This window comes from Bombina bombina, chromosome 4 (genome assembly GCF_027579735.1).
Source record: "Bombina bombina isolate aBomBom1 chromosome 4, aBomBom1.pri, whole genome shotgun sequence".
NCBI lineage: Eukaryota > Metazoa > Chordata > Amphibia > Anura > Bombinatoridae > Bombina > Bombina bombina.
In genome coordinates this window covers 1,210,657,492-1,210,670,434 of record NC_069502.1, presented here as the reverse complement: position 1 = coordinate 1,210,670,434, position 12,943 = coordinate 1,210,657,492, and the positions used below count along the sequence as shown (strand labels likewise).

The 12,943-nt window shown below is 35.7% G+C and overlaps 1 protein-coding gene across 1 annotated transcript in view; it reads right to left on the bottom strand.

Moving 5' to 3' along the window:
- AARS2 (alanyl-tRNA synthetase 2, mitochondrial) overlaps positions 1 to 12,943 on the bottom strand; it is a 180,252-nt gene that overhangs the window by 21,925 nt on the left and 145,384 nt on the right. Inside the window, exons 17-18 of the mRNA XM_053712708.1 lie at positions 7,694 to 7,802; positions 7,269 to 7,391 (exon numbers count right to left, since the gene is read on the bottom strand). Coding sequence (XP_053568683.1) covers positions 7,269 to 7,391; positions 7,694 to 7,802 — 232 coding nt within the window. The remainder of the gene's footprint in view (positions 1 to 7,268; positions 7,392 to 7,693; positions 7,803 to 12,943) is intronic.

The following is a 12,943-nucleotide window of genomic DNA, read 5'->3' as shown; positions in this document are numbered from 1 at the left end:
AGAGAATGACTGGGGTAGGCGGAGCCTAGGAGGGATCATGTGACCAGCTTTGCTGGGCTCTTTGCCATTTCCTGTTGGGGAAGAGAATATCCCACAAGTAAGGATGACGCCGTGGACCGGACACACCTATGTTGGAGAAAACTTTTCTGTTGCAGGAGATTAAATCTCTTTTCCTCCAACCTTAAATTATGACCTCTTGTCAGAAACAATTTTCTTGGAATAAACAGAGCTTCTGCCATCTCTGTATATGGGCCTTGAATATATTTATATAAAGTAATCATGTCACCTCTCAAGCGCCTTTTTTCTAAAGAAAACAGACCCAGTTTGGCTAGCCTCTCCTCATAAGTTAATTTCTCCAATCCCCTTATTAGCTTTGTGGCCCGTCTCTGAACTTTTTCTAGTTCTGCAATATCTTTTTTAGCAATTGGTCCCCAGAACTGCACTCCAAACTCAAGGTGAGGTCTTACCAGGGCTTTATATAATGACAGAATTATGCTTTCCTCCCTTGAATCAATGCCTCTTTTAATACATGCTAGTATCTTATTAGCCTTTGAAGCCGCTGCCCTGCATTGTGCACCCATCTTTAGCTTGTTATCTATTACTACTCCCAAATCCCTTTCCTCCTGTGTTTGGCCAAGTCTTGTCCCATTTAAAAAATACGTAGCCTGCTTATTTTTACTTCCAAAATGTAGAACCTTGCATTTTTCCGTATTAAATCTCATTTTCCATTCACTTGCCCATAGTTCTAATTTTAGCAAATCCCTTTGTAAAGAGAGTTCGTCCTGCTCTGACCTAATGACCTTACTTAACTTAGTATCATCTGCAAAAATAGAGATGGCACTATTTAATCCTTGCTCCAAGTCATTTATAAAAATATTAAAAAAAACAGGGCCCAGTACTGATCCCTGGGGGACGCCACTGATTACCTTTGTCCAATCTGAGGATGATTCATTTACTACTACTCGTTGCTCCCTATCTTTTATCCAGTTATTTATCCATGAGCTAACATTTTCAGCTATTCCTAGTCCCTTAATTTTGTGCATTAATCTCTCATGTGGCACTGTATCAAATGCCTTTGCAAAATCTAAGTATATCACATCAACTGATTCCCCTTTATCTATATTTTTACTTACTTCCTCGTAGAATCTAATTAGATTAGTTTGACATGATCCATTTCTCCTAAAGCCATGCTGATTAGAACTCGTAATCTTGTTTACACGAATATGCTCATCAATATAATCCCTTATAATCCCTTCAAATATCTTCCCCACTATTGATGTCAGACTAACTGGTCTATAGCTTCCTGGATCATCCCTGCTTCCCTTTTTGAAGAGTGGCACCACATCAGCTTTACGCCAATCCTGGGGTACCATGCCTGAGGATAATGAGTCTTGAAAAATTAAGAGTAAAGGTTTGTCTATAACAGTGCTAAATTCCCTTAACACCCTTGGGTGTATTCCATCTGGGCCTGGAGTTTTATTTACCTTAATATTTTCCAGTTTTTTCCTGATATCCTCTAAACATAACCCAGTTAATGGTATGGACTGGCATGTTCTATTCTGTTCCAAAGTATCATTCAATGGTTCCTCTCTTGTGTAAACTGAAGAAAAAAAACTGATTTAGTACCTCAGCCTTCTCCCTGTCATTATTTATCATGCTACCCTCCACACATTTTAATGTACCTATATTATCCTTCTTAGATTTTTTGCTATTTATGTACTTAAAGAACCTTTTAGGGTTAGACTTAGAATCCTTGGCAATTAATTTTTCATTTTCAATTTTGGCTAATTTGATTGCTTTTTGCATGCTTTGTTACATTCCTTATAAATATTGTATGTTGAGTCTGTACTATTTTCTTTTAATAATTTAAATGCCCTACGTTTTTTCCTAATTTCTCTTAACACATTTTTATTTAGCCATAACGGCTTTGTTTTTTTATTTTTATAACCATATGGTATTTGTTGATATGTATATTTATTTAACACATTTTTAAATATTATCCATTTATCCTCTGTATTTTTATTAGAAAATACATTGTCCCAATTTATATTATTTAATGATTTCCTTAAATCGTTGAATTTTGCTTTCTTGAAATTAAAAGTCTTAGTTAAGCCTTTAAAACACTGCATATGAAAAGAGATTTCAAATGTGACCATGTTATGATCACTGTTACCCAAATGTTCTTTAACTTCTATGTTTGATATTATATCTGTATTGTTTGATAGCACTAAATCCAATATAGCTTTACTCCTAGTTGGCTCCTCTATTAATTGTGACAAGAAGTTATCCCTGAGAACATTTAAAAATCTATCCCCCTTAGCTGAATTACTAGTTTTATTGGCCCAGTTTATATCAGGGTAGTTAAAATCTCCCATAATTACAGCACTGTTATTAGCAGCCTTACCTATTTAGATAAGTAGTTGAGTTTCCTCCGGGTCACTAATGTTGGGAGGCTTGTAGCATGTTCCTAGTAATATTTTTTTAGGATTTTTTCCCCCACTCTTTATTTAAACCCACAGGGTCTTTACATTGTCACTTGTATCATAAATATCTTCCCTTATTGTAGGTTTAAGGTTAGGTTTAATATACATGCAGATTCCTCCACCCCTTTTATTATTCCTGTCCCTCCTAAATAAAGTATACCCCTCTAAGTTAACTGCCCAGTCATGTGAATCATCCCACCAAGTTTCAGTTATACTGATAACATCATAGTCCTCTTCTGCAACTAAGAGCGTCAGCTCCCCCATTTTACTTGTCATGCTTCTTGCATTTGTTGTCATACATTTAATTTTCATGTGCTTTCTGCTGCTACTTGGTGTACTTTCCTCTATACTTTCTAATGTGACATTTCTTAAGTCATCCCTTCCTTGAGATATTAAGGGAGTGACATATTCACAGACTGATCTCTCTGTTCTATTTTGTTCTAATTGACCCTCCCCCCCTTTGCCTAGTTTAAAAGGTTCTCTAAACGTGCTACCATCCTTTCCCCCAACACACCTGCACCCATGTCATTCAGGTGCAATCCATCCTTACTGTACAAATTGTACCCTAGTGAAAAATCAGCCCAGTGTTCTAAAAAGTCAAACCCCTCATTTTTACACCATGTTTTTAGCCATGAATTAACAGACCTTAACTCCTTCTGCCTTACTGAATTAGCACACGGCACTGGTAATATCTCAGAAAATATTACTTTGTAGGTCCTTGCTTTAAGCTTGCTACCTAACTCCCTGAAGTCATTTTTTAGGACTCCATCTCCCACCGATTCCTTCATTAGTACCAATATGCACCATGACTGCAGGATCAGACCCACATCCCTCTAACAATCTATCAATACGCTCCACAATATGCCTAACACGAGCCCCTGGAAGACAGTAAACTGTTCTATGTAAAGGGTCTGTATGACAAATTACCCTATCAACCTTCCTAATAATAGAGTCTTCTACCACCAACATCTGCCTCAGGCCCTGACTTGTATGCCCCTCTTCCATGACTGAAGGACTGCCCACCATGGTATGCTCCTCTTCCACAGATAAAGGACTGTTCACTATACTAGGCAACACAGCCCTCTCTGACACTGCCACCCCTGAACTGATATCATGTTGGTGTAATATAGTGTAACATGGTGTAATATAGTGTAACACGGTGTAATATAGTGTAACACGGTGTAATAAAGTGTAACACGGTGTAATATAGTGTAACACGGTGTAATAAAGTGTAACATGGTATTATATGGTATAACACAGTGTTATATGGTGTAACATGTTGTAATATAGTGTAACATGGTGTAATATAGTGTAACACTGTGTAATATAGTGTAACATGGTGTAATATGGTGTAACAGTGTAATATAGTGTAACACGGTGTTATATGGTATAACACGGTGTTATATGGTGTAACACGGTGTTATATGGGGTAACACGGTGTTATATGGGGTAACACGGTGTTATATGGGGTAACACGGTGTTATATGGGGTAACACGGTGTTATATGGGGTAACACGGTGTTATATGGGGTAACACGGTGTTATATGGGGTAACACGGTGTTATATGGATAAACATGGTGTTATATGGATAAACATGGTGTAATATAGTGTAACATGGTGTAACATGGTGTTATATGGTGTAACATGGTGTTATATGGTGTAACATGGTGTAATATAGTGTAACATGGTGTAATATAGTGTAACATGGTATAACATGGTGTAATATAGCGTAACATGGTGTAATATAGCGTAACATGGTGTAATATAGTGTAACATGGTGTAATATAGTGTAACATGGTGTTATATGGTATAACATGGTGTTATATGGTATAACATGGTGTAATATAGTGTAACATGGTGTTATATGGTATAACATGGTGTTATATGGTATAACATGGTGTTATATGGTATAACATGGTGTTATATGGTATAACATGGTGTTATATGGTATAACATGGTGTAATATAGTGTAACATGGTGTTATATGGTATAACATGGTGTAATATAGTGTAACATGGTATTATATGGTGTAACATGGTGTAACATGGTGTAATATGGTGTAACATGGTGTAATATGGTGTAGCATGGTGTAATATAGTGTAACATGGTGTAATACAGTGTAACATGGTGTAATACAGTGTAACATGGTGTAATATGGTGTAACATAGTGTTATATGGTGTAACATGGTGTAATATAGTGTAACATAGTGTTATATGATTTAACATGGTGTAATATGGTGTAACATGGAATAATATAGTGTAACATAGTGTAATATAGTGGTACGTGGTATAACAGGTAGCTCAGTTGGTAAAAATGCCCTGACTACAAAAAAAGCCTGTTTAAAAGATCCAAGGTCACAGGTTCAAATCCCGGCAGGGCCGACTCAGCCCTTCATCCTTCCGAGGTCGATAAAACGAGTACCATTAAATTGGGTAATAATAACAACAACTATTACTATTCAGCTGCCGATTTGGTTAATTCCAAGAGCGAGCGCTGAAAAAGCGCTTTGAGTCCCACTGGGAGAAAGGCGCTATATACAGTATCTCACAGAAGTGAGTACACCCCTCACATTTTTGTAAATATTTATTATATCTTTTCATGTGACAACACGGAAGAAATGACACTTTGCTACAATGTAAAGTAGTGAGTGTACAGCCTGTATAACAGTGTAAATTTGATGTCCCCTCAAAATAACTCAACACACAGCCATTAATGTCTAAACCCTTGGCAACAAAAGGGAGTACACCCCTAAGTGGAAATGTCCAAATTGGGCCCATTTAGCCATTTTCCCTCCCCGGTGTCATGTGACTTGTTAGTGTTACAAGGTCTCAGGTATGAATAGGGAGCAGGTGTGTTAAATTTGGTGTTATCGCTCTCACACTCTCTCATACTGGTCACTGGAAGTTCAACATGGCACCTTATGGCAAAGAACTCTCTAAGGATCTGAAAAAAAGAATTGTTGCTCTACATAAAGATGCCTAGGCTATAAGGAGATTGCCAAAACCCTAAAACTGAGCTACAGCACGGTGGGTAAGACCATACAGCAGTTTCACAGGACAGGTTCCTCTCAGAACAGGCTTCGCCATGGTCGACCAAAGAAGCTGAGTGCACATGCCCAGCGTCATATCCAGAGGTTATCTTTTAGAAATAGACGTATGAGTGCTGCCAGCATTGCTGCAGAGGTTGAAGGGGTGGGGGGTCAGCCTGTCAGTGCTCAGACAATATGCTGCACACTGCATCAAATTGGTCTGCATGGCTGTCCTCCCAGCAGGAAGCCTCTTCTAAAGATGATGCACAAGAAAGCCCACAAACACTTTGCTGAAGACAAGCAGACTAAAGACATGGATTACTGGAACCATGTCCTGTGGTCCGATGAGACCAAGATAAACTTATTTGGTTCAAATGGCATCAAGTGTGTGTGGCGGCAACCAGGTGAGGAGTACAAAGACAAGTGTGTCTTACCTACAGTCAAGCATGGTGGTGGGAATGTCATGGTCTGGGCCTGCATGAGTGCCGCCGGCACTGGGGAGCTACAATTCATTGGGGGAACCATGAATGGCAACATGTACTGTAACATACTGTAGGAGAGCATGATCCCCTCCCTTCGGAGACTGGGCCCCAGGGCAGTATTCCAACATGATAACGACCCCAAACACACCTCCAAGACGACCACTGCCTTCCTAAAGAAGCTGAGGGTAAAGGTGATGGACTGGCCAAGCATATCTCTAGACCTAAACCCTATTGAGCATCTGTGGGGCATCCTCAAATGGACGGTGGGGGAGCACAAGGTCTCTAACATCCACCAGCTCCGTGATGTTGTCATGAAGGAGTGGAAGAGGACTCCAGTGGCAACCTGTGAAGCTCTGGTGAACTCCATGCCCAAGAGGGTTAAGGCAGTGCTGGAAAATAATGGTGGCCACACAAAATTTTGACACTTTGGGCCCAATTTGGACATTTCCGCTTAGGGGTGTACTCACTTTTGTTGCCAACAGCTTAGACATTAATGGCTGTGTGTTGAGTTATTTTGAGGGGACAGTACATTTACACTTTTATACAGGCTGTACACTCACTACTTTACATTGTATCAAAGTGTAATTTCTTCAGTGTTGTCACATGAAAAGATATAATAAAATATTTACAAAAATGTGAAGGGTGTACTCACTTTTGTGAGATACTGTAAATACTAGTTATTATTATTATTATATAATATAGTGTAATATGGTGTAACATGGTGTAATATGGTGTAACGTGGTATACAATGGTGTAACGTGGTGTAATATGGTGTAACGTGGTGTAATAGAGTGTAACGTGGTGTAATAGAGTGTAACGTGGTGTAATAGAGTGTAACGTGGTGTAATAGAGTGTAACGTGGTGTAATATGGTGTAATATAGTGTAATGTGGTGTAATATAGTGTAATGTGGTGTAACATGGTGTAATATAGTGTAATATGGTGTAATATGGTGTAACGTGGTGTAATAGAGTGTAACGTGGTGTAATAGAGTGTAACGTGGTATAAGATGGTGTAATATGGTGTAATATGGTGTAACGTGGTGTAATAGAGTGTAACGTGGTGTAATAGAGTGTAACGTGGTGTAATAGAGTGTAACGTGGTGTAATAGAGTGTAAAGTGGTGTAATATGGTGTAATGTGGTGTAATATGGTGTAACATGGTGTAATATAGTGTAATGTGGTGTAATATAGTGTAATATGGTGTAACATGGAACACCTGCCAGTATTTTATCATCATAGCTGCAATCTGTAAGCTTGCTCAGGCCACACTCACATCTGTCATCACTCCCACTTCTTTGGAGAGCTGGAAGGCGCGGCTCAGCGTAGTGGGCTTGGACCTCATGCGTTCGGACAATGACTCTACCTCCCTGGACAAGACATGGCCTGTCTCACGTGCCTGGGAAAAACAATCAGTTAGCTCTGAATAGATACAAGAAAAACAAGGATATTATAGACATACACATGTAGTATTAACACTTATTTCATTTTATGCTCACATATATAAGTGTTTATTTTATTCAGTATGTGCCATATGCCCCTGCTCTGCAGTTTATTAATTTTTTTTATAGTCTATACTTTGTCATTCACCATAATAAACGTGTAATATTCTCTGTTCCTATCGCTATATTATTACTACTAATATCAAACTCACAGAATCAATAGCTGGCGCACAGAGTGACAGTTCAGTGCAGCACAGACCTGTTTGGCTTCGTCTCCAGTGATGGCTATAAGACGAGAGATCCCTTTAGCCAGGGGTCGTTCCGATACAATAACAACATCTTCAATGGCTCCTGTCTTCAGTAAGTGCCTAAATAAGGAGACAACACAGATATGTACAGAGGGATTAGCCATAAAGATCCTCAGTGGTGCTCAGTGAAAAACAGACATTTTACTTGACAGGCCATCTACAAAACAGTAGCATTAAGCCTAACAAAAGTACACAAGTGCTGTACCAATGCCTTGACGCAATATAGCAGTATGGCCACTAGAGGGACACACAACACCTTGTAATTACAATTAAAGGGACATTATACACCAGAATTTGTATTGTTTAAAAAGATAGATTATACCTTTCATTATCCTTTCCCCAGTTTTGCATAACCAACAGCATCAGTGATGTTTCATAAATAATGCCAAAGGAGTGAGCACAATGTTATCTATATTGAGCACATGAACTAGCACTGTCTAGCTGTGGAAAACTGTCAAAATGCATTGAGATAAGTGTTGGTGGCCTTCGACAGCTTAGAAATTAACATAGGAGCCTACCTAGGTTTAGCTTTCAACAAAGAATACCAAGAGAGAAGGCAAATTTGATGATAAAAGTAAATTGGAAAGTTTATTAAAAATGCATGCTTAAACATGAAAGTTAAATTTTTACTAGACTGCCCTTTTAATGATATTAACACCTTGTTCCTGCATTTCGTTTTCAGTAATAAACCCACAAAAGGTGTCTTATTTGGATGAGCCAATGTTGACTTGCTACTGGAGAAGGCAAGGCTAGCCGCTGTGATTTTGTTAGTAAAACTGCCATTGTTTTACAGTATTTAATCTTGTCACTTTTTCTAAGGGCAATTAGGACAGATATGTAGCAGGGTTAGGCTTATATTCTCATAATTGGAAAGTCCCCAATTTACAGTAATTAAATATAGAAAAAATGGGCAGAATAAATTATAAAGGGACAGATTACAAGTGTAATGTGCTAACGTTTGCATGTGAGCAATAAGGGGTTTATTGTGAGTGCTTGTGCTTGTCGAGTTTACCGCTGGCATTACAAGTTTAAATTTACACTAGAATGTTTCATGCGTCATCTACGCTTTGGTTAACTGTTTCAAAAAACTTAAAAAGTGTCACAAAACACATGGAAAACACATTACACCGTACAGTTACACTGATCAAAACACCATCTAATAAATATACATTACACAGTACAGTTACACACATAATAACACCATCTAATAAATATACATTACACAGTACAGTTACACACATAATAACACCATCTAATAGCAATACATTATACGTTACAGTTACACACATAATAACACTTTCTAATAAATATACATTACACAGTACAGTTACACTCATAATAACACTATCTAATAAATATACATTACACAGTACAGTTACACACATAATAACACTATCTAATAAATATACATTACATAGTACAGTTACACTCATAATAACACTATCTAATAAATATACATTACACAGTACAGTTACACTCATAATAACACTATCTAATAAATATACATTACACAGTACAGTTACACTCATAATAACACTATCTAATAAATATACATTACACAGTACAGTTACACACATAATACACCATCTAATAAATATACATTACACAGTACAGTTACACTGATAATAACAACATCTAATAAATATAAATTACACAGTACAGGTACACTGATAATAACACTATCTAATAAATATACATTACACAGTACAGTTACACACATAATAACACTATCTAATAAATATACATTACACAGTACAGTTACACACATAATAACAGTATCTAATAAATATACATTACACAGTACAGTTACACATAATAACACTATCTAATAAATACACATTGCACAGTACAGTTACACACATAGTAACACCATCTAATAAATATACATTACACAGTACAGTTACACTCACAATAACACCATCTAATAAATATACATTACACAGTACAGTTACACTGATCAAAACACCATCTAATAAATATACATTACACAGTACAGTTACACTGATAATAACAACATCTAATAAATATAAATTACACAGTACAGCTACACTGATAATAACACCATCTAATAAATATACATTACACAGTACAGTTACACACATAATAACACTGTCTAATAAAAATACATTACACAGTACAGTTACACTCACAATAACACCATCTAATAAATATACATTACACAGTACAGTTACACTCATAATAACACTGTCTAATAAACATACCTTACACAGTACAGTTACACTTATAATAATACTGTCTAATAAATACACATTACACGTACTGATACACTCATAATAACACTGTCTAATAAATATACATTACACAGTACAGTTACACTCATAATAACACTGTCTAATAAACATACCTTACACAGTACAGTTACACTTATAATAACTGTCACGAAAACCTCAGGATTTAGCTAAGAAGGGGTTAATTCTGTGTAGCTTGAACTCAAAACAGTTATTTGTTTTCAAGAAGAATTGTGACTTGTGTTTTCTTTGAACTGCCAGGAGTCTCCTAAATAGCCCCACCAAATGTTATTGTGTATGCATTGAGTCATAAAGCCACTCAAGCTCTTAGTCCCAGAGATACACAGGATAAAGTTTATGGCTTAGGCTGTCAATAGAATGCATGATGCAAAACAGGCCCTTCATCGGTCACTGAAAGGACATTGGTATATTATGTACATATGTGTGTTAAAACTGTTATAACCTTAAAGGAAGGTAAATATGACAAACTATGGCATATTTGATATCAAACCGATTCTCCCAATAAAACTAAAAGGTTCTAGATATGTAAATATAGAAATTGAGTTACCTAGCAGAACTTATAATGGATTGTATAATTTCAGGCAAGAAATTAGTCTATTGAAGGTCATAAAGACAGGGGGTTTTCTTAGGCCGCCCAGGAGGGTGTGGTCAGGCAACTTGATCTGTGGAAAATGGTATAAGAATTTTATGTTTTAACAATAAGATTGTCATTCTTACAAGGGGAGCTGCTTTACAGAAGTAAGGAGCCTTCATTTTCATGCCAGCCCCTGGTGCAGAGCTTGAAGCTAGGAAAGTATTCAATTCTGTTTGTCTCCTTTTTATTTTAAAACACTGTTTGCGTGTGTAATTTTATTTGTAACAACTTTTTATTAATAATGCATTGTGCATAATATTTTTGGCATAATAAATAATTCCTTTATTAAGTTTGGCCTTTGTCTAAAAATTGAACCACGTTACTGAAAGAGACTGGAATATTAGAACTGTATAATTTAGGTTATTTTCTGCTAAATTGTATTTAGAGAGTTAATGTGTAAAGTCTGGGTTTTTTTCTTAGGATTTTCCCTTTAATAAATTTTAAGTGGTGACAGTATTGGAGCTATAGGATTGATAGTTTATTGTGGGTGGCATTAAAAGGGAGTTTTGGGCATTTCTCTTACGTCTAGTACAGACTAGGGGAGTGTGGTTAACCCTTGCACCCACTAAACTGAGTCACAAGCTTGCCTGGTGTGGCTAGATTGTGACCTATTGGTGACAGAAAAAGGGGGCTGATAACCCTTTCTGTGCCAAATAAGTGACTGGCGCAGGGTTGGATAACCTTGGTTCGTCACAATAACACTGTCTAATAAACATACCTTACACAGTACAGTTACATATATAATAACACTGTCTAATAAATATATATTACACAGTACAGTTACACTCATAATAACCATATCTAATAAATATACATTACACAGTACAGTTACCCTCATAACACTATCTAATAAATATACATTACACAGTATAGTTACACTCATATTAACACTGTATAATAAATATACATTACACAGTACAGTTACACTTATAACACTAATACATATACCTTACACAGTACAGTTACACTGATAATAACACCATCTAATAAATATACATTACACAGTACAGTTACACTGATAATTACACCATCTAATAAATATACATTACACGGTACAGTTACACTCACAATAACACCATCTAATAAATATACATTATACAGTACAGTTACACTCATAATAACACTGTCTAATAAATATACATTACACAGTACAGTTACACTTATAATAACACTGTCTAATAAATATACATTATACAGTACAGTTACACTCATAACACTATCTAATAAATATACATTACACAGTAGTTACACTCATATTAACACTGTCTAATAAATATACATTACACAGTACAGTTACACTCATATTAACACTATCTAATAACTATACATTATACAGTACAGTTACACTGATAATAGTGTCTAATAAATATACATTACACAGTACAGTTACACTCATATTAACACTATCTAATAACTATACATTACACAGTACAGTTACACTGATAATAACACTGTCTAATAAATATACATTATACAGTACAGTTACACTCATAACACTATCTAATAAATATACATTACACAGTACAGTTACACTCATATTAACACTGTCTAATAAATATACATTACACAGTACAGTTACACTCATATTGACACTATCTAATAACTATACATTACACAGTACAGTTACACTTATAATAACACTATCTAATAAATATACATTACACAGTACAGTTACACTAATAACAGTGTCTAATAAATATACATTACACAGTACAGTTACACTCATATAAACACTATCTAATAACTATACATTACACAGTACAGTTACACTGATAATAACACCATCTAATAACTATACATTACACAGTACAGTTACACTGATAATAACACTGTCTAATAAATATACATTACACAGTACAGTTACACTCATATTAACACTGTCTAATAAATATACATTACACAGTACAGTTACACTCATATTAACACTATCTAATAACTATACATTACACAGTACAGTTACACTGATAATAACACCATCTAATAACTATACATTACACAGTACAGTTACACTTATAATAACACTGTCTAATAAATATACATTACACAGTATAGTTACACTGATAATAACACCGTCTAATAAATATACATTACACAGTATAGTTACACTGATAATAGCACCGTCTAATAAATATACATTACACAGTATAGTTACACTGATAATAACACCATCTAATAAATATACATTACACAGTACAATTACACTCATAACACTATCTAATAAATATACATTACACAGTACAGTTACACTCATATTAACACTGTCTAATAAACATACCTTACACAGTACTCTTACACTT